The 21,553-nt window shown below is 37.6% G+C and overlaps 1 protein-coding gene across 6 annotated transcripts in view; it reads right to left on the bottom strand.

Moving 5' to 3' along the window:
• The window catches only part of MFSD1 (major facilitator superfamily domain containing 1), a 73,127-nt gene that overhangs the window by 42,585 nt on the left and 8,989 nt on the right, over positions 1-21,553 (bottom strand). For all 6 annotated transcript variants that reach the window (XM_063704325.1, XM_031009275.3, XM_055381904.2 and 3 more), the window contains 11 exons: positions 19,975-20,017; positions 19,594-19,661; positions 17,771-17,879; positions 12,997-13,099; positions 7,323-7,421; positions 6,744-6,855; positions 5,417-5,473; positions 4,930-5,086; positions 3,546-3,643; positions 2,835-2,947; positions 1,008-1,055 (listed from right to left, as the gene is read on the bottom strand). In XM_063704325.1, the coding sequence (XP_063560395.1) occupies positions 1,008-1,055; positions 2,835-2,947; positions 3,546-3,643; positions 4,930-5,086; positions 5,417-5,473; positions 6,744-6,855; positions 7,323-7,421; positions 12,997-13,099; positions 17,771-17,879; positions 19,594-19,661; positions 19,975-20,017 (1,007 nt within the window). The remainder of the gene's footprint in view (positions 1-1,007; positions 1,056-2,834; positions 2,948-3,545; positions 3,644-4,929; positions 5,087-5,416; positions 5,474-6,743; positions 6,856-7,322; positions 7,422-12,996; positions 13,100-17,770; positions 17,880-19,593; positions 19,662-19,974; positions 20,018-21,553) is intronic.

Raw genomic sequence — 21,553 nt, 5'->3', positions numbered from 1 at the left:
TTTAAGCATTTTTTCAAGTTTGGACTTATGTATTGCTTCAAGTGTTGTTACTTAGGACACTGTATTAATATTCAATAATAGTGAAAATTAAGAGAAATTAAAGGAAATGAACAGGTGTGGTAGCTCACGCCTGTAAATCCCAGGCTAAGGCGGGAGGATTGCTTGAGCTCAGGAGTTTGAAACCAGCCTGGGCAACATAGGGGGACCCCATATCTAGAAAAAATTTTAAAATTAGCTGGCTGTGGTGGCATACACCTATAGTCCCAGCTGTTTGGAAGGCTAAAGTGGGAGGATCACTTGCGCCTGGGAGGTTGAGGCTGCAGTGAGCTAGGATCGCACCACTGCACTCCAGCCTGGGTGACAGAGTGAGACTCTGTCAAAGAAAAAAAGAAAAGAAAAAAAAAACTATTTAAATAAAAAAAAAGGAAATGACCTAAAATTATTTACATAGCATATATATTATATTCTACTAAATATATAAAACTCTTTAGGAGCAAGCAGTTAGAAAAATTACTAAGGACAACATCAAAATCTTATCAAGAACAACGACAACAAAAATGCACTAATGCATACAGTATGAATTAGCAAAAGAAAAAAAATCTGTAATTTCTAATTCTAAACCAAACATCTTGAACCTTAAAATGTAAATTATAGCTATAAATTTGCTTAGTTCTGATTTTTTTTAATGTAGGACAATAACACAGAGGGGCTTTAGGTTACTTTTTAAATGCTATATTTCTTTATGTTAATATAAAAATAACATCTAAGATTTTATATTATAAGAAACTCATCTGGCTAGAAGATTTAAAAAAATGACAGCAATTTTAATAAATATGAAGGCCCAGAAAACATAATTATATATTACATAATCAAATGTGTTTCCATCATTATGAACAGAAAGTCACTACTGCATGGACTAAAGCACTGGCCCCCAAAGAGGCAGACCCAGACACCCCACAAGATGATCCACTGCGGTTTAAGAAGCAAATATCAGATCTTCTACTTACCCTGGGCACGATTCACCAAATAGAGTAAGACCACAGATAAAAGTGACACTAGGAGTGAAAAAACATAGGGCCCTTAAAATATGTATTTCTTCCCAATGATTCCTATGTAATCATAATCACAAAGCAAAGCTTAGACACAATCAAACCTTTATTAATTGCTATTTTAAATAAAAATATCATTCCCATTATTTTATTTTCCAAAAGCACTAAAAATAAGTTACACACTATTTTCTCCAAGGCTACTCAGCCCAGGGGTGGCAGGGCCAGAAACAAAGAAGTTGAGGCCCCTAGAAAAAAGGGAGCCGACCCAGCCATAGCCCAGCCTTGCCCCTCTTTCCTCTCCCTTTCCCAGTGCTGGTCCTTTGCAGGACTTACCAAAAACTCCTGCCAGCCCCCGATTGTTTATCATTTCAGAGGAAGCCAAACAGTAGTCTTTTGGGGGCTTTAAGTCTGAAAATGCCATGTCCATTTTACAAATTTCAAGTAACCAAACATTAAAATGTGGTCATTAGACTCAAATCAATCAAGACCTCAAAATTCAAGTTTTCCCTTGGCTTTTTCCTTTAATAAGTGAAGAACACTGTTTAATTTACTTTAAAATAATAGGGCAGGCCTATTATCTTATTATTTTGATTCATGCCTGTAATCCCAAAGGCAGGAGGAGCGCTTGAGGCCAGGAGTTCAAGTCCAGCCTGGGCAACACAGTGAGACAGCATCTTCACAAAAAAATTTAAAAACCAGCCAAGTATGGTGGTGCACACCTGTAGTCTTAGCTACCACGGAGGCTGAGGTGGGAGGATCACCTGAACTCTGCAGCTCAAAGTTACATTGAGCTGTGACTGCTCCACTGCATTCCAGTCTGGGTGACAGAGACAAATCCTGTCTCTAAAAAAGTAATAATAATAAAATAAAATAACAGAAAAACATATTCAAATGGCACACTGTTTGCTTTGAGACCCAAATATGTGTTGAACTGTGGGCTGACATTTAACCATATGCTGCAACAACAAAAATAGACAAAAAACATTTTATGATTTAATGTTTGAAATTCTTATATGACCCACTTTTTTAAACATTTATTTTTAAAACTTGACGTCCTTGTTTCTAAAACAAGCACGTTTATTTATGAGATAATAAAATGCACTCAAGGCAACTCATAAGCAATTATCTGCAAATACCACACTTCAGGTATGGATGGTCTTTATTCCCTATAAATGAAAACAGAGTTTGATAAAATCATCACTGTGGTTTGTCATTTTAAGCACAATATTGAAGTATAAAAGACATCTTGATGTGTTAAGGAGAATTTTCTTTTCAGATAAACACAATTTATATGTATGGTAAAGATTACCTACGGACAAATGCTATTATTTTTATGTATTTTTCAAGTTTCCTAATGCTTCCTATTTCAAACCAATGAAATTACAGGTAAAAACTAAATTACAGACTAAAAATAAAAATCAGTTAAAACTGCCTAATGAATAACCATGAGTACTCACACCTAAATCACACCAACGTTTCCACATAGTCACATTAAGGATATACTCAGGACTCTTCAAATTGTTCCACTTTAAGTGGGAAAATGCTTTTTTTTTTTTAAACTGTAAATAGTTAAAACACAATATGAAACCAACTCAATCACTGCCTTTAAGGATAGGAATCTCCTAAAAAATGCCTGTGAATCTTCAGAGGGCTAGAAAGTCACCAGCTATGAAATTCTAATACACAGGCGAGAATTAGGCAAATCTGGGAGCTATGCCTCAGTAAAAATAAGAACATTCTGTTATGTAGTAAAAGAAACAAAATGTTGTCATACGGAATACTCACAAGAAACACAGGCAATGAAGAACACTTCCAAAAACAAATACCCCCGAGAATCCAGTATCATACCAGCAATGATGGAAATGATGGCCAACCCAAGATTCTGAATGGACTGCATGCTACAATGGAAGAAATATAAAGACACATTTCATTTTCAAAAGTCTTCACACATAGGCTAACACTTCACTATAAATATTAGTATCTGTGAACCATATACTATTTGTGTTCAGAGATGTTTTCCACCAGGGATGACTTGATTAGATTTTGGATTGGTTTTTATCCCATTAACTATTTCCACTACTAGACTGCTCAAAGGTAAGGGAGCTTGTCTCATTAAGCGCAATGTGGATTCAATACCTTTGTGCTGAATGAAAGAAGGGCCATGTGAATATCAACCACAGGTGCAGTTTCCCCCCCTGCCTTTCTGTGCCAGGGACTGGACTCAGCTTCTCACTAAGAAGCCTCACATAAACAGGCAGGGAGATTATAATGTCAGCAAGGACTTCTTCTGGGTTAGCTTACTCCAGCCCTCTTGCTGGAGGCTCTTTTGTGGCCACAACAGTATCTTAAATAGATTTACTGACTTTTCCAGTTATCTCCAGGTTCAGCGCTACCCCAGAGGCTGGATGACGACTAGATTCAGATCTGGAGTTTTATATGATAATTAAATTGACATAGCAGAGACAGACATATACGATCCACAGCGTAAATACTTACAAGCCATATGCAGTTCCCAGCTGATGTTCAGGAACTACAAATGCCACCATTGGCCACAATGCACAGGCAAGCAATGAGTAGGAGAGTCCCAGAAGACACTACAGAAAGCAACACAGAAAAAGGTCACAGTCTTACATTAACTAAAGGTGATTTTCCTTTAATGCAGATTGGCAAAAGTGACAGAGTAGTTAGTATATATATATTCAAGCAAATTTTGTTGTTATTAGGCTAAAATTCATATTCAAAATATACAAAAAAGTCTCTGCCCTAAGAGTATCCTTCTAGCGACAAGATACACACTGTCTTAACCATTTTCATTTGTCATCATATTATATGCATATATAACTGGCTGGGGCCCAAGATGCAGTCAAGGACCAAGTAAGAAAATAAAGGTAATTTTTAAAAAGTTCTTACCAATGTTTCAGGCAAGCTAATTTTCCAGTATTTATTAGGAGTTACAGATTAGGCAATCAAGGCAATATCATGCCAACAGTCCATCATCCTGCGTCTGAGTCACCAATACCCAGTAATCACCACCAATGCTTGGTAAACCTCACCTAATGCTGATTTTTTTCTTCAATTAAAAAAGAAATATTGTGATTTAAATTTAAATGAGTATCACTTATAACTATCAGATTGGCAAAGATTAAAACAATGACAATGCCCAATACTAGCAAGCATACTAAAAAAAGTCACATTGTATATTACTAAAGTTATAAATGGGTAGAAAGTTATCGGAGAAAGTTTCACAATCTCAACCAAGATGTTAAATATGCAAACCCACTGCTGTAGCATCTCTACTTCTAGGAGTCTGTACTGTATCTGTTGAAACACTTCTAGAGAAATGCCCACTCACTGCACAAATATTTATGTTCCAGATATTCCTTTATTAACAGGTAGGAAATGCAGCACTAGAGCCTCGGGTCTTAAAAATGATGTTTTGAAGAACAATAACAAAAACTTGAATTCATTATCACTTTTTAACCTACTAAGCAAGTCAAAGAAAAAGAAGAGTTACTGGTCCAACAGATTTTTGGTTTTTTGCCATCTATGATGGAATGCCTTCTTTTAAGTCACTTGTTTTAGAAAAACAAATGGGACTAATAAGCATTCTGGCTTTTATAAGGCTACTTTATTTCAAATTCTCTTTCAGCACTGAAGTTAACTGGTTAAATAAACCAAATGAAATTAAAAGATACCTTATATGTTAATAATTCATAATTATACTTTAAAAAAAATTATTTTGTAGAAATTGGAATCAAGTTGTCGTCTCCCCACTATCATAGGCCTTGTCATCTGAATTTGCTGAGCGTGCCTACTTAGATGAACATGACAGACTCCTTGCTGAAGCCCTGACCCGACCATGTGCTAACACAGACGTTACCATAGCAATCCAAGGGTTCCACATCGTAAAGGCCAGCATCATGTGGGACACAAGAGTGGCTGCTACGGCGCAAAGAACCCAGATGATGTTCTTCCCTGTTTTATCCACCAGGAGCCCAAACACCGGGGACATGGGAGCTGATATGACATATACAACACTGCCCAGAGAACACATAAGACATTTCATGAAATGCAACACAGTCAAACATCAGTTTCAAGAAAGTCTTGAAAATATCAGGCAAAGCAAATCCTAACTCATTTAACATTCTTATGAAATGCTCATCAAAAAATATAAAAAGCAGTCCAAGACTTCTTTGGTTTTCCACTAATTTAAACACAGCCACTCAGGATTCAAGTCCCAATGTAGTCCCAGTTTCGCACTTAAAAAATATTAGGTCACATACATCTTTTTTGCTTCTTTTAACATTTGATTATAAAGACCCACACTTCACATGCAATAGGCACTTACAAAATTAATTTTAAAATACCTGTTAATTGCACTTGCTGCCTGGGAAGAAAATCCAAATTTCTCTGTAAAGAAAACTCTAAAATTAAAAAGACAGAGAAATTAGCACATTAGAGAGAACGACTCTGTTTTCAAAAAATAAAGTTGAATAAAAATAACTCAAGTTTAATTAGCTTCTTTCTTGATATTATTCTCCCACCTTATTTATATTCACCTTCAGGCAATCTGCTAAAGCTTCAGTATTTATATTAATGTTTACTGACTAAATGAAATATGATGCATATTTTTTCCCTTTTCTGGTATGCAGCAAGGAATACACACAAATTTTCAGAAAATCAAATATACTACCACAGGGACTTAAGGCTGCTTCTTTTCCTTAAAAGCAGTACTGAATGGGTTCTTTGCTAAATAATAAACAGGGTTCTTGTCTCCAACTATTTAAAAGGACAGCCTGAACTTAAAGGGTATAAACCATACCCTTACACAAACACACTTACATTGCGCTGCTTAAGCAGCTGCCAATGAAAAAGGAGAGAGAAGTAGAAGATAAAGCAAAGAAGAATTTGCTTTGAACCCAGAATTTAAGTCTGGCAGAATTACAGTCCTAATCAATGGAGATGTTCCCAGGCACAGTGCACCAAAAAACAGTCTCCATTCTCAGTAAGAGCCTTTCTAACCAAGGAATAAAGAGGGAATGAAAAAGAATACTAGTCTAAAATCAACTATTAAATCAATATTACGAATCAAAAATTTTTAGGTACTGACATGGTTTGGCTGTGTCCCCATCCAAAGCTCATCTTGAATTGTAATCCCCATAATCCCCACCTGTCATGGAAATGACCCTGTAGAAGGTAATTGAATCATGGGAGTGGTTTCCCCCAAGCTGTTCTCGTGATAGTGAGTGAGTTCTCACGAGATTTGATGATTTTATAAGCAGCTGGCATTTCCCCTGCTGGCACTCATTTCTCTCTCCTGCCACCATGTGAATGAAGAATGTTTGCTTCCCTTTCTGCCATGGTTATAAGTTTCCTGAGGCCTTCCCAGCCCTATGGAACTGTGAGTCAATTAAATCTTTTTCCTTTATAAATTACCCAATCTGGGGCAGTTTTTTATTAGCAGCATGAGAGTGGAGTAATACAGGTATTTCTTCAAAAGAATAATAAAAGTATAAAACCAATACTAAACCTTAAGCTAAAAGAAAATGTATATCCCAGGATCTAAAGTAATTCCTGTGAAAATATAAACTATAACCAGAGAAGCAAGATTTACTGCTTTAAAAACTACATTTATGTGATTGAACTCACCCATGATAATTTAGACAAGAAATAATGGAAACAGAGAATACTCACTTCCCAAGTCCAATAAAAGGGAACACAGCAACATAATAGCAGACACAGATGATAAATATGAGCCACAGGGGTAAGGAGAAGTCCTTTACATCAGTTAATTTAATAACTTCACCTTAGAGAAGAAAGGGAAGACACTATCAGCATAATTTTGCATACCTAAGGAGCTTTCATCTATAGTCAAGATTATTTTTTAAAATCTTGTGATTAATCTTTGCAATTCAACTTAAAAAAATACTTTTCTAGTAAATTACACAAACATCATTTCTGGGATAACTTACAAAGACATAAGAAAAAGCAAAACCTAAGACTAAGACTGGCATCTACCTTTCCTGCTCCTTTCCAAGAATAATCATTTTGCAAATATACAATCGAGAATGTAAATTCTGCCAAACGATTTAAGGGGAAAAGAAAATACATCTAAAAATTTAGAACAGTGGAAATCAATTTGGAAATAAAAAATAAAAATCATGTCTTAAGCTCCACCTGGTTTTACAACACTTCATTAGGAACTTAGATCTCATTGTAAAATCTCACAAAGGCCATAATTCCCCTAAGTCCCATTCTTTCATTTAGACTTACCTGTTTTTCCTTGTTCTTTATGAAGGATTCTCTCTGCTCTCTGATCCAAGTAGGCAAGAGCCAAGGCACAGATTAGTGAAAGAATACACGTTATACCCCCTAAATAAAAAAAAAGAAAAACAGACTTTGAAAAGAGAACCAAACAGAAGGTTCCTAAAGAGAAGTACATTACATAAACAGCAAAAACAGCAACCGAAAGGGATGTCACATAAAGACACGAGAAAAATCTGCAATTACTAAATTGGGACAAAAGAGGAAGAGTACATTCAAATACTCAGCAAACAGTAGTAGCTTTTACTGCATTATTTCACAGTTCAAAGTTAAAGATTAAAAGGAAAAAACTAGAAAAAACTAGTCTAGTCCTGTAATGCAGAATACAGACTGAAGAAAACTGATGAGCAGCTACTGCTTTAGTCCTCATTTCTTCATTCAGTCTAAGCACCAATTCTCAATGGACACCAGGGAAAAAATGATGAAGCCAAGTTAGGCTCTTTATCTCTCTTCCTTCCGATGTTTTCCCAGAGTCCACGGCCTTTGCTCCTGCCCTCTGGCAGCCCAAGTGCCCCATCCTCCCAAAGCACAGTACTCTCAAGCTCTTTCCTGTGAGAACAACATTTCTCTCTAATACCAATCTCACATCACTACAGAAAATCAGGATAAAGAGTGAATAACGATACACTTCTCAGGAAGAATTTCCAAAAGAAGCTTAATAAAATAAATGAATCTTTAATTCACTGCCCTACTACAGCCCGGTTGAAAATTCGCTGAAATGAGAATCAGTAGACATGAGCTCTAACGAGCTGAATCACCTTGGACATGGAACACAAGCTCTCTTGGATTCAATTTCCCCAGTTTTAAATAAGAGGATTTGACCTGATGATGGCACAGGTCTTTTCTGGCTCTAAAAGTCTTACTCTAAAATTTCCCATTGTGGAGGAAATTAGATGGAATACTAAGAAGCCTTTAAGAGTAAAAAGGAGGTTTTAAGTAAGGCAAATGATTTGAGAGGGAGAGTTTGAAAGAATCTTTAAATATGCTTTCCTGCTTAGGATTACCACTCCACTGTCTTCTTTTACCAGGCGTATGGACCAAGGAATTATAAGGAATAAAACACAGAAAGACAAATACTATGCATATGTGGAATAAAATATATATATATTTTTTAAAAACCTGATCTTATAGAAGTAGTGAGTAGATCAGTGGTTTAACTAGAGACTGGGGAGGAGACTGGAGAAAGGAGGACAGGGAGAGATTAATCAAAGGGTACAAAGTTACAATTAGGAGGAGTAAATTCTGGTGTTCTATTGCACAGCAGGATGACCATGGTTAACAGTAAGGGATTATACATTGAAAAATAGCTAGAAGAGAGGGTTTTGAGTGTTGTCACTGCAAAAAAGTGATAGATGCATGAGGTGATGGATATGCTACATACTCTGATTTGATTGTTACACAATGTATCTGTGTATGGAAACATCAAATTGTACCCATAAATATGTATAATTATGTGTCGATTTAAAAATTAGGGAAAAAGGGAATAAAAGATGTGCACATCTTGGGCACAGAACTTTCACCCTATCATCACACAGGTCTCTCTACAGCCCTGCAAACAGCCAAATGCACACCACAGGGTTCAGTTAGACAAACTGCCTGCCCAGAGAAAAAGCAAAAGTGGTAAACCCAGAAGGCTTCGTGCCCTTCCCAGTGACCCATCCAGCAACTAGCACCATGGAGCAATAGCTAAGAGAACTTAGGGACAGTAGTGACCTATATAGTCTTGTTGAAACAATTGTAATTATATTATAATAGGATCCAAATTGAACAGGAGATAATTTCCTTAAAAGACACTACAAGAAAAAGAAATTGAACAGGAGGTAATTTCCTTAAAAGACACTACAAGACGACAGGTAGCGTGATGCCTCCAGCTTTGTTCTTTTGGCTTAGGATTGACTTGGCGATGCGGGCTCTTTTTTCGTTCCATACGAACTTTAAAGTGGTTTTTTCCAATTCTGTGAAGAAAGTCATTGGTAGCTTGATGGGGATGGCATTGAATCTATAAATTCCCTTGGGCAGTATGGCCATTTTCACGATATTGATTCTTCCTACCCATGAGCATGGAATGTTCTTTCATTTGTTTGTATCCTCTTTTATTTTATTGAGCAGTGGTTTGTAGCTCTCCTTGAAGAGGTTCTTCACGTCCCTTGTAAGTTGGATTCCTAAGTATTTTATTCTCTTTGAAGCAATTGTGAATGGGAGTTCACTCATGATTTGGCTCTCTGCTTGTCTGTTATTGGTGTATAAGAATGCTTGAGATTTTTGTACATTGATTTTGTATCCTGAGACTTTGCTGAAGTTGCTTGTCAGCTTAAGGAGATTTTGGGCTGAGACAATGGGGTTTTCTAGATATACAATCATGTTGTCTGCAAACAGGGACAATTTGACTTCCTCTTTTCCTAATTGAATACCCTTTATTTCCTTCTCTTGCCTAATTGCCCTGGCCAGCACTTCCAACACTATGTTGAATAGGAGTGGTGAGAGAGGGCATCCCTGTCTTGTGCCAGTTTTCAAAGGGAATGCTTCCAGTTTTTGCCCATTCAGTATGATATTGGCTGTGGGTTTGCTATAGATAGCTCTTATTATTTTGAGATACGTCCCATCATGCTACCTGACTTCAAACTATACTACAAGGCTACAGTACCCAAAACAGCATGGTACTGGTACCAAAACAGAGATATAGATCAATGGAACAGAACAGAGCCCTCAGAAATAATGCCGCATATCTACAACTATCTGATCTTTGACAAACCTGACAAAAACAAGCAATGGGGAAAGGATTCCCTATTTAATAAATGGTGCTGGGAAAACTGGCTAGCCATATGTAGAAAGCTGAAACTGGATCCCTTCCTTACACCTTATACAAAAATTAATTCAAGATGGGTTAAAGACTTAAACGTTAGACCTAAAACCATAAAAACCCCAGAAGAAAACCTAGGCATTACCATTCAGGACATAGGCATGGGCAAGGACTTCATGTCTAAAACACCAAAAGCAATGGCAACAAAAGCCAAAATTGACAAATGGGATCTAATTAAACTAAAGAGCTTCTGCACAGCAAAAGAAACTACCATCAGAGTGAACAGGCAACCTATAAAATGGGAGAAAATTTTTGCAACCTACTCATCTGACAAAGAGCTAATATCCAGAATCTACAATGAACTCAAACAAATTTACAAGAAAAAAACAAAGAACCCCATCAAAAAGTGGGCAAAGGATATGAACAGACACTTCCCAAAAGAAGACATTTATGCAGCCAAAAGACACATGAAAAAATGCTCATGATCACTGGCCATTAGAGAAATGCAAATCAAAACCACAATGAGATACCATCTCACACCAGCTAGAATGGCGATCATTAAAAAGTCAGGAAACAACAGATGCTAGAGAGGATGTGGAGAAATAGGAACACTTTTACACTGTTGGTGGGTCTGTAAACTAGTTCAACCACCGTGGAAGTCAGTGTGGCGATTCCTCAGGGATCTAGAACTAGAAATACCATTTGACCCAGTCATCCCATTACTGGGTATATACCCAAAGGACTATAAATCATGCTGCTATAAAGACACATGCACACGTATGTTTATTGCGGCATTATTCACAATAGCAAAGACTTGGAACCAACTCAAATGTCCAACAGTGATAGACTGGATTAAGAAAATGTGGCACATATACACCATGGAATACTATGCAGCCATAAAAAATGATGAGTTCATGTCCTTTGTAGGGACATGGATGAAATTGGAAATCATCATTCTCAGTAAACTATCACAAGGACAAAAAACCAAACACCGCATGTTCTCACTCATAGATGGGAATTGAACAATGAGAACACTTGGACACAGGAAGGGGAACATCACACTCTGGGGACTGTTGTGGGGTGGGGGGAGGGGGGAGGGATAGCATTAGGAGATATACCTAATGCTAAATGACGAGTTAATGGGTGCAGCACACCAGCATGGCACATGTATACATATGTAACTAACCTGCACATTGTGCACATGTACCCTAAAACTTAAAGTATAATAATAATAATTATAAAAAAAAAAAAGTCTACTTGAAAAGTACAAGGAAATAGAAACAGAAAATGATATAAATAATATCTGTATTTTGGTAATTATGGTACCTTTTCTACCAAACATTTTTAAATACACATTTTTATATGCATGTGTATATATGTATGTTATTGCTATTTTCTGATTATGGGAAAGAAAGATACAATTTTATACGCCTATTTTAGGAAGGGTAATAAATGCTAGGAATTGTATTGAGCTCTTGTTGTAGATACTTGAAATATAATAGTGGCTCAAACTTGAAAAAAAAAAAAAAAGACACTACAAGAAAAGAAAACTGAGACACAGAAGGTTAACTTTCTTATCCAAGATGACAGAACTAGTTAGAGCTAGCATTAGAGCCAGGACTCCTGACTCCCAACTTAGTGGTTTTTCAACCATATCATATCACATCAAACTTCCATAAAATCTAAGCTTTCCAGGCACACTGACGGAAAAAGTCAGTATTTGATTAAAAGGAAGCAATTCTCCCTTATGCTATGTACGTTTTATTTGTTTGGTTGGTTGGTTGTTTTTTTGTTTGTTTGTTTGTTTTGAGACAGAGTTTTGCTCTTGTTGTCCAGGCTGGAGTGCAACGGCGTGATCTCAGTTCACCTCAACCTCCACCTCTCACGTTCAAGCGATTCTCCTGCCTCAGCCTCCCGAGTAGCTGGGATTACAGGCATGTGCCACCACGCCCAGCTAATTTTTGTATTTTTAGTAGACACAGGTTTCTCCATGTTGGTCAGGCTTGTCTAGAACTCCCGACCTCAGGTGATCCGCCCACCTCGGCCTCCCAAAGTGCTGGGATTATAGGTGTGAGCCACCATGCCTGGCTGCTATAAACTTTTAATTAATATCTTACCTGAATAAATTCTCAGGTTGTTCTCAAAGAGTTTTTACATACATAATCTCTTTGTATGTATGAATAAATTCTCAGGTTGTTCTCAAAAAGTTTTTATATACATGATCTCTTTGTATGTATGAGATGCAAATGACAATATTAAAGTAGACAACAGGCCGGGTGCAGTGGCTCACGCCTGTAATCCCAGCACTCTGGGAGGCGGAAGTGAGCGGATCCCCTGAGGTCAGGAGTTCGAGACCAGCCTGGCCAACATGGTGAAACTCCATCTCTACTAAAAATACAAAAATTAGCCATGTATGGTGGCAGGAGCCTGTAATTCCAGCTACTCGGGAGGCTGAGGCAGGAGAATTGCTTGACCCTGGGAGGCAGAGGTTGCAGTGAGCCGAGATCGCGCCACTGAACTCCAGCCTGAGCGACAGAGCAAGACTCTGTCTCAAAAACAAATAAAAATAAAATAAAGAAGACAACAAGGAATAAGGCTATCCATTTTAAGAAATTTTAAATCCATTTTCAGAAAGTGGAAATTAATATACAAACAGGGTAAATGATAGCCTATTTCTAGTTGTGTCAAAGAGTTCATTAGAACCATGGAGACAACACTATAACCAAAGTAGATACAAATTCCAGTGTTCCTTCCTCCCTGCTATGATACTTCCTATGACAAGCTTTCAGAAGAGGAGAGATGTGGGACATGGGATTCACTCACCAATCATAAGTGTGATCCCGAGGGTTGTGTGTCCAGCAGAACCTAACAAAGCTTCAATCTTAGAATACAGCCATCCCATGAGGTTCATGTTTACTGTACTTCCCTAAATGAGAAGGGAAAAAAAAACAACAGCATTTTCAATCATATATATCTCTGCTTTGTTCAAAAAAAGGGATTTGAGGTGGCTCAGAAGTAGGATCCAAATTGAACAGGAGGTACTTTCCTTAAAAGACACTACAAGAAAAAATTGACAAACCAAGATAAAGCCACAGATAGTTACGACAGCAGAAAAAAAAAAGCCAATTTATTTGAAACTGCTAGTATAAAAAAAAACATAATACATGTAGAATTTCCTACCAGCCAAAGCAAAAGTGAAACATGAGTTATAAAATCCAGAGTATCTAAGACAAAAATATACCAGTAACAGAAAAAGCACAACTTTTCCTGGCACTGAAATCTGAGGGAAAAACATCTTCCTCTGAATGTCCATAAAGAGGACAGTAAAAGTTATAATAGATGATTCTTCATTCATTTATTCATTCACTCAGCAATTACTGAGCCCCTATTACATGCCAGTCACTGTTTCAGGTACTGGGAATATAATAAAGTGGCCGGGCACAGTGGCTCATGCCTGTAATCCCAGCATATTGGGAGGCTGAGATGGGTGGATCACAAGGGTCAGGAGTTTGAGACCAGCCTGGCCAACATGGTGAAACCCTGTCTCTACTAAAAATACAAAAATTAGCCAGGCATGGTGATGGGCACCTGTAATCCCAGCTACTCAGGAGGCTGAGGCAGGAGAATAGCTTGAACCCAGGCGGTAGAGGTTGCGGTGAGCTGATATCATGCCACTGCACTCCAGCCTGGGCAACAGAGCAAGACTCCGTCTCAAAAATAAAAAAAAAAAGAAGAAAGCATAAAAATATCCAACTTACTTTGGTTAAAAAAAAAAAAAGTAAAATATCTAGTATATTAAATATTGACAAGTACTTTTAAAAAATAAGAAAGAATAAAGCTGGAAAGGAGAATATAAAATTGGGAGTGGAGGCCTCCCAACTGAAAGCAACTTTGGCGTATAAACTTGCAGGAAATGAACTGTGGGGATACCTGAGGGAGGAGCACTCCAGGCAGAAGGAACAGCCACTGCACAGGCCCCAAGAGGAGCTTGCCTGGAGAGTTCAAAGAATGGCAAGGAGAGCAGAGGCTGGAACAGTGCAAACAGAACGGAGAGGATGAGATGAGGTCCCAGTGAGGAAATGGTGGGAAGGGAAGCTACAGGAGGACTTTCAGTTTTTATTCTGTGTGAGATGGGAAGCCATTGGGGTTTGAGTATAAAAGTGGCATGATACTTTGACAGACTCATACTGGCAGACTCACTCTATATTCAAAAGAGACCACAAGGCAAAAGCAAAGGCACCAGTTAGGGAGCTATAGCAATAATCCAGAACAGAGATGATTGGGCCTAGCCCTAGGTGGTTAGCAGTGGGCATGGTGGGAAGTGGTCAGAGCATAGATATATTTGCATATAAGTTGCCCTGAGTTTCTAGAAGAGAATCTCAGGGGCTTCTTAGAGATAGTTTAGGGATTATGAGAGTGGTAGGGAGATCTTGAGGAGGTGAAATGAGCCAGATCGCAGGCAGCCACCTCAGTTTCAGCTAACGCTGCTCAACTTTTATCTGATTTATGTATTTAGCATCCATGTAAGATGATTTTATGATCAAAACGGCCAAGAGCTATTCCATTATAGGGCTGCTGGAGGTGACATAGATTCCGTCTTTTTTGCGCTTCTCTTGTTCCCTGTGCAGCCTCCAGAATGACCACAGAGGTCCTGGGTTTACCTCTCCATGATTTTTCTATTGCCTGAGTTTTTGAGTTTGATTGTGTTTAGACACTTGAACTATTAGCATATACCATATACCTTCAGTGCACTTCTCATTTTTCTTAGTATTCATGTCTTAGCTCGGGACTGGAGATCCAGCACCCTTTCAATTTTCCTTCACTATTGTTACTTGAAAACTCATTATTTCAACAAACATTTATTGAGTACTTGCTAAGCCAGGTCATGTTATTTTATTTAATAGATATTTTAAATAGTTAAAAGAGATTTTAAATAGTTATTTAATAGGTATTTTGGAATGAAAGGATTATTAAGGCAATATCCTATCTTTGAGGAATTTATATTTTTGATGGTATTAGAGAAAGCTTCCAGTAGGTCTCTGTTTACCTTGTTGCTTATTTGAGTAATGCCATTAGCTAGTATTTTATAAGAAACAGCCATGTGAAATTTGCTACTGTATTTGCTGTGAGAACATTGTTGAAGGCATGTACACTTCTCAGTCTTCAGTAGTGTCTGACCTATCAATAGCATTTCACGCAGTTGACATCCTCTCCACCTTGATTTCTTTTCTTGGGTTTCAGGATATCACAGCCTATAGTTTCCCCCTTGCCTTTCTGCCCACCCCAATGGAGCCCTTTTGTTGGCTCCATCTCGATCTTCTCAACCTGCAAATGTGGGAAGTGCCCCAGGGCTTGGTCAATTGACATCATCTCTTTTCTTTCAACATCCACAGTCTTGGTGATCTTACCAAGTTTTGCCATTTTAAGTAGCATTTTCCTTGCTCCTGAACTTACATCACTTGCCCAGATTTTTCCCCTGAATTCTACACCTGTATATGCAACTGCCTACTCAACATTTCCACTTGGATGAATGGCAGGTATGTCTAACCTAACATGACCAAAACCCAGTTGCCTTTAACTAAGGATGTGAAAAGTACAGCAGGAGCTGGTTTAGGGGATGGTGGGCAGAGTATCAAGAGCTAGGTTACAGCGCTCACAGTTGCTTAGGCAAAAACTGTGCTGTCATCCTGAGCGCCTCCGTTGTTTTTCCCCCACACTCTACATATTTTCCGTTAGCAATCCTATCAGCTCTGTCATCAAAAGAAAATACATACACAGAGAAAGAGAGAAACGTAGGGCTCCCCAGAATGCAGCTTAATGAATTATAGCTAACTTAAAATGACACAGAAAAGAACCTGATGTCCTGGTAACCAGAATGAAGTCAGTTGAGTTTTGCTCAACTGATTTCACTTCCTTCTTTAAAAAGTTGTTAGACAACTAGATTCACAAATTGCCACAAACACATCTGGACTTGCACAAGACTCGTAATGAAGGCTTTGGGAATATCCTTATAGGCAAAATTTAGAAAATATGGAAAACCACACTATTTACCAAAAAATTACAAATTCAAATATTTAGCTGTTTCCTATCAAAGTGATAAAGTAATTTTCTAAAAGTAATAATAGCCTGTACTATCAATGCTACAATAAAAGGGATCCTCTCATATCCCACAGGTGGGGATGTAAACGTCTCTGGAATGATAATGCGGAAATATCTCTCAATAGTCCTCAGATGACCTAACAAATACCTTGACTTAATAATTCCATTCCTAGCCACTTAGCCTACGGAGACTAAAAGAGATGCACAGAACTTTCATAGCAAGAGTGTCAGACTATAGCACTATTTATAATAGTGAAAAATCAGAAAGAACTTACATGTATAAAAATACAGAAATACTCATATGATGAAGTATTATATGAAAATATTTTTATATTGAATTTCTTATTCTCTGAGACTATGTTGTATTTTCACGACACTTATTAAAAGTCAAAGCTTCTGCTCACCTTGGCAGCACATATACTAAAAATCAAAGCTTGAAAGCTTGATTTTTAGTGGCAAAAAAAAATTTTTTTTTAATACTCTATTCATGGGAATTCATGAGAGAAAAAACCTAATGGGATTTGGGAATGCCAACACACCTTATAGTTTGCATTAATAAAAACATACTGTTGTCTCTACAAAAAATACACAAAATTAGCTGAGCATGGTGGTACACATCTGTAGTCCCACTATTCTATAGGCTGAGGTGGGAAAATCACTTAAACCTGGGAGGTCGAGGCTCCAATGAGCCAAGATTGCACTGTTGCACTCCAGCTTGGGCAACAAAGTGAGACCCTGTCTCAAACAAACAAACAAACAAAACCCATAATGTTGTTCCCCCTAGGTAGCCTCTAAGACCAAACCTGAAACACCATGATCATTTCTAAGTTCCAAATGCCAACAGGAGTACTGGCTAACTGAGATAAGTTCAGAGAGGCATGAACACCACGGTAAGGGAGCTGAGATCCATGTCATATGGCTCAGGCAACAACAGGAAATGAGCACACATAACCAAGAACTTAAGAGCTGTCTACAAAGGAGCAAAGCGCTGATGCACAGCAGAGGAAGTAAACTTTATCTACAGACAGCAAAAGTCAGAGCCATCAGTAAAAGCTGCTTGTAAATGGAGGTTTCATCGCTATGTGAGGTTACACTTCATAAAGTTCATTGAGGTAGGTGGGCTGCTTCATCACAGAGCAAGCTTGCAATCCCTGGAAATATTGCAAACAGAACCTGGACAGCCGTATGTGGAGAGGTTCTAGCAGGGATGCCAAAAACGGGTAAGAAATTAGACAACAAAACTTACAGGATCTCTCCCTATGCTCAGATTCTTTGAACTAATGAATGTACACAACCATTTTAGACTGTTTACTAGATGAAATAAGGTTAGAAATGCTTTACTCAAGGTAAATGCCATGCTGTGTTCTAGAGAAATCCATAAAAGTTAATATCTAATTTACCATACACAAATACATTTCATCCTGTGATTTTTAAGAGAACTATAAGATTTAATCTTTTGCTTCCCATTTGGCTTCATCAGGCTTTTCATTATACTTACAATTCTAGCCATGCTAAGTTGAAGTCCAAACACCAGGTTTAATTCTTTGCCTTTAAACCAGCTCACAGCATATGTATTCTGGGCAACTGCTAAGGACTCTCCACCAATCCTAAAAATAGAAAAAAAAAAAACAACCGGAAGTCACAACTTTAAAGAAATACTATAGTTAGCAATGCAGCAGGTTTAAAATGTTGGCACTTCTCCTGTCAAGAGATGGGGCCTCTGTCCCCTCCCCTTGAATCCAGGTGGGCTTGTGACTACTTCAACCAATAGAATATGGTGGAAATGAGACAGTGTGATCCCAAGGCTCAGTTATAAAAGGTGACATCACCTTTTCACTCCGACACTCGCACTTGGAGCCCTGAACCACTACCCCCATGCTATGAGACAGCAACCCACAAAGAGAGGCCACATGTAAGTGCCCCAGTCAGCAGTCCCAGTCTTTGAGGCATCCCAGTCCAGGTGCCAAACATGTGAGTCAATAAGCTTTCGGATGATTCCAGCCCCCATCCTTCCATGAATCTTACCAGCTGAGGCCCCAGACACTAGAGGCAAAGACAAGCTGTCCTTGCTACACTTTGTCCGAATTCCTGCCCATAAAGTCCATGAGCATAATGAAATGGTAGTTTTATACTGCTAAGTGTGGGAGTCACATGATATACTGCAATAATAACCATGATAGGCAACAAAAGGAGTCGTCTTGGTTACTACATTACCATCGATATTATATAAAATGCAGATGTGGGAAAAGTGGTCCATGCTTTGTGAAAACATAAAAACTCACATTTTTCAGAACAACATGCAAAGCTCTCCATCAATCAATCCCCACATTCACTTTCCATATTCAACACTCTCCTACTTCCTGGGTTTTAATTTTCCTTCAGTAAGTTTCAATATTTACGATTCTCCTCCAAGGGCCTTCAGTCAGGAGCTTCCTTCCTCCATATCCTTACACCAAGGCCACCTCAGTATTAAGGACTAAGAAACAGTCTTAAGACAAATAAGAAGTAGTCTTATTTCTTGTGACTCTGTCCTAGCCCAAAAATATTTTCCCTCTCTTCTAATAATCCAAATCCTGTACTTCTGTCAAGGCCTACTTCATCTGTAAGGCCATTTCTGACCACATTTCTGTTTCTGAATCCCTGTCATAACTTTACATACATTCTTCTTTCTTCTCTCTCACTGACGGTACTTTTTGGGGTATGTCACCTATGTCTACGTGCTCCTGACACCTGTGCAAAGCTTGAATAAGTTATGATTTTAAAACTGAGTCAGTTCTGTCATCTGGGTCCCTCAGGGCAGCAAGCCCAAGGCTGGTCTCAGAATAGGCTTACTGAACAGACAATGCAATTCAGGTAGAACAACTGGTCTATAAGAATTCACACAGAATAGTCAGCTTACACATATTGTGCTCATTCAAGCAAAGCTCTTGGACAGGGTTGAAAGGACCCTCACATCACTTGCTAAGAAAGAGTGAAATGTCCATCAGTCACCAACCTAGAAATCGATGGTCTATACTTTTCTAAATGTGGTTCAAATCATAGTCTTTAATACAACAGAACAGGCAAAATGCCTGGGAAAAATATCATTTCTAGAGAACTATTTAATACTCAAACCCCACACAGAGTTGATTAGGACCATTCAAAATTGTTGCTTATTTTAAAGGAAAACTAAGACAACTAAGAAATACTCTTATGCATATGAAGCTAGGTTTCAAGGATTTGAAGTAATTCCCCAGAAGAGATGAGGTTTTTTAAAGATCTTTCATAGATGAACACTAAAACAATAATACATTAGGATAAATTAAATTATGCATAACTTACCCAAATACAAATCTTCCAAATTCCATCAGCCAAAAAGCATTAAATATTCCACCCAGGGCAAAAACAACCTATAATGTAGAAGTTCATGTCAAATCAATGAAAAAGTAAATTCAAGGTATTAAAGAGAAGCAAAAGGAACATGATAAATCTCAACTTCTACAATAGTTTTAATATTTCTCCTTAATAAATCTGTGAAGTTAAAATATTAATGTTCATTTATTTCAAGGCTTAAAATAGACTATGGATTATATCACATGGGCATTTATGGGTTCTGCTTAATCAAGCTAGGCATTAATTAAACACAGCTTTGCCAATGGAATTAATTAGATAAGAATTTAGAAGTCACTGTCAATAATCAATGAATGTTTTGGCCTTCCTTACCTGTCCAATGCAAACAAAGCAGCTAAAAATGATTGTGCCCCATCTGTTTGGGAAAGAAAGAATGAGAATGAGAAAAAGAAAAAGAAAAAAAACATCTTAATTTCTGTTTACATTAGTATTAGTAATCACAAAGTCCTTTAGTAATAATTCACTTTGGTTTTCTTTGCCTCCCTCTGTATTCCCTCCAAAGAAAGAAAAATAAAGGGCTCATCTCCCTCTGAAGCCAGCAACTCTCAGGCTAAATATGAATCTACAGAAGTCTAGACTTCTAAGGGGATTCCGGAGGCTTTAGCAATGGCATATATTAGTTTAAATCATTATCATCTCTTAAATAAAACTAATCAACTAATCTTCAAGAAGTTCCCAAGGTCAAAACTATTTAAAAATGTAAATTCTTTATAAAATTTCTATTAAGAGTTTAGGATTGATTCCAAGGAATTTTACAGTAAGTAATTTTAAGTGGTTATAATTCTTGATAACTAAAACCAATTTTTAAAAGGACAAATACCAACCATGTTATACAAATCTAACATCCTACAATCTGGACATCTGATTAATGTTGCCCTAGAATAATAAAATGCCAGTATTAGAAGAGTCCTTAAAGGCCATCAGGGTAAACCATACTTCTTAAACTTAAATCTCTCTCAAGATTCTTGTGAAATGACCATGCCATGTTCTACTGAATGTTCTCTAGCACTGGAAAACTTACTATGGTTCCAAGACAATTCTTGTCATCTCCTGCCAATCTGACCAAGCAAACTCCTCATATTAAAAGGAATCTGTTCCCCAGAAGTTTCAAGCTAATTCTCTCTCTTGAGACCAAACAAAATAAATTTAATTCTTCCTTCATATTCTAACTCTTCAAAAATTTTAAAGGTTAGTCCCCAGGTGTAAACTCTTAAAGTTTCTTTAATCTTTATCCACCAGACATGGTTTGAAGACCTTTCATCATCTTGGTCTCTGCCTTCTGAAAATATTCCCAGTCTATATTCCTCTTCAGTTCCACTAACAACATACACACAATAACAAGGATGAACAGTGGCAAACCTTATAGTGTTATTCCCTGCTCAGCCTCTAACAGAAGTGGTCACAAAATGTTTTACACCCCAAGAAAAGCAGAAATAGAAAATCTCACTGGGGCTGGAGGAAGCACATACTACCTATGTGCCAAATACTGTACATCCATCTCTCACTTAATCCTCATAACCACCTTGCAAGGTAGCAATAATCTATATTTTGGCAATGAGAGAACTGAAGCTCAGAAAGCTGCAAACAGCTCAGAACAGCCAGGAAGATTAGAAAGTGGCAATGATGAGATTCAGAACCTGGTTTACCTGATCCCAAGGGTGAGTAGAATTTTCCTATGGATAACTGAGTTACCTTATACCATCAGCATTTACTAGTCCTGACCTTAACTGAAACACCACATTTCAAAAACCAACTCCAGAGATATAAAAATCATTTTTTAAAAAACTCAAGCAAATTATTAGTTAATACAGAAGTTTATTCAGCTCTTTCTAGAAATACCTTAATCTAGCTCTGTATTTTTCTAACAATCAGGTAAGATTTACCCATAGTT

The sequence above is a fragment of the Gorilla gorilla genome, chromosome 2, assembly GCF_029281585.2.
Source record: "Gorilla gorilla gorilla isolate KB3781 chromosome 2, NHGRI_mGorGor1-v2.1_pri, whole genome shotgun sequence".
NCBI classification, from domain to species: domain Eukaryota; kingdom Metazoa; phylum Chordata; class Mammalia; order Primates; family Hominidae; genus Gorilla; species Gorilla gorilla.
Note: the sequence above shows the minus strand (reverse complement) of the source record. Positions and strands in the feature narration are given on the sequence as shown.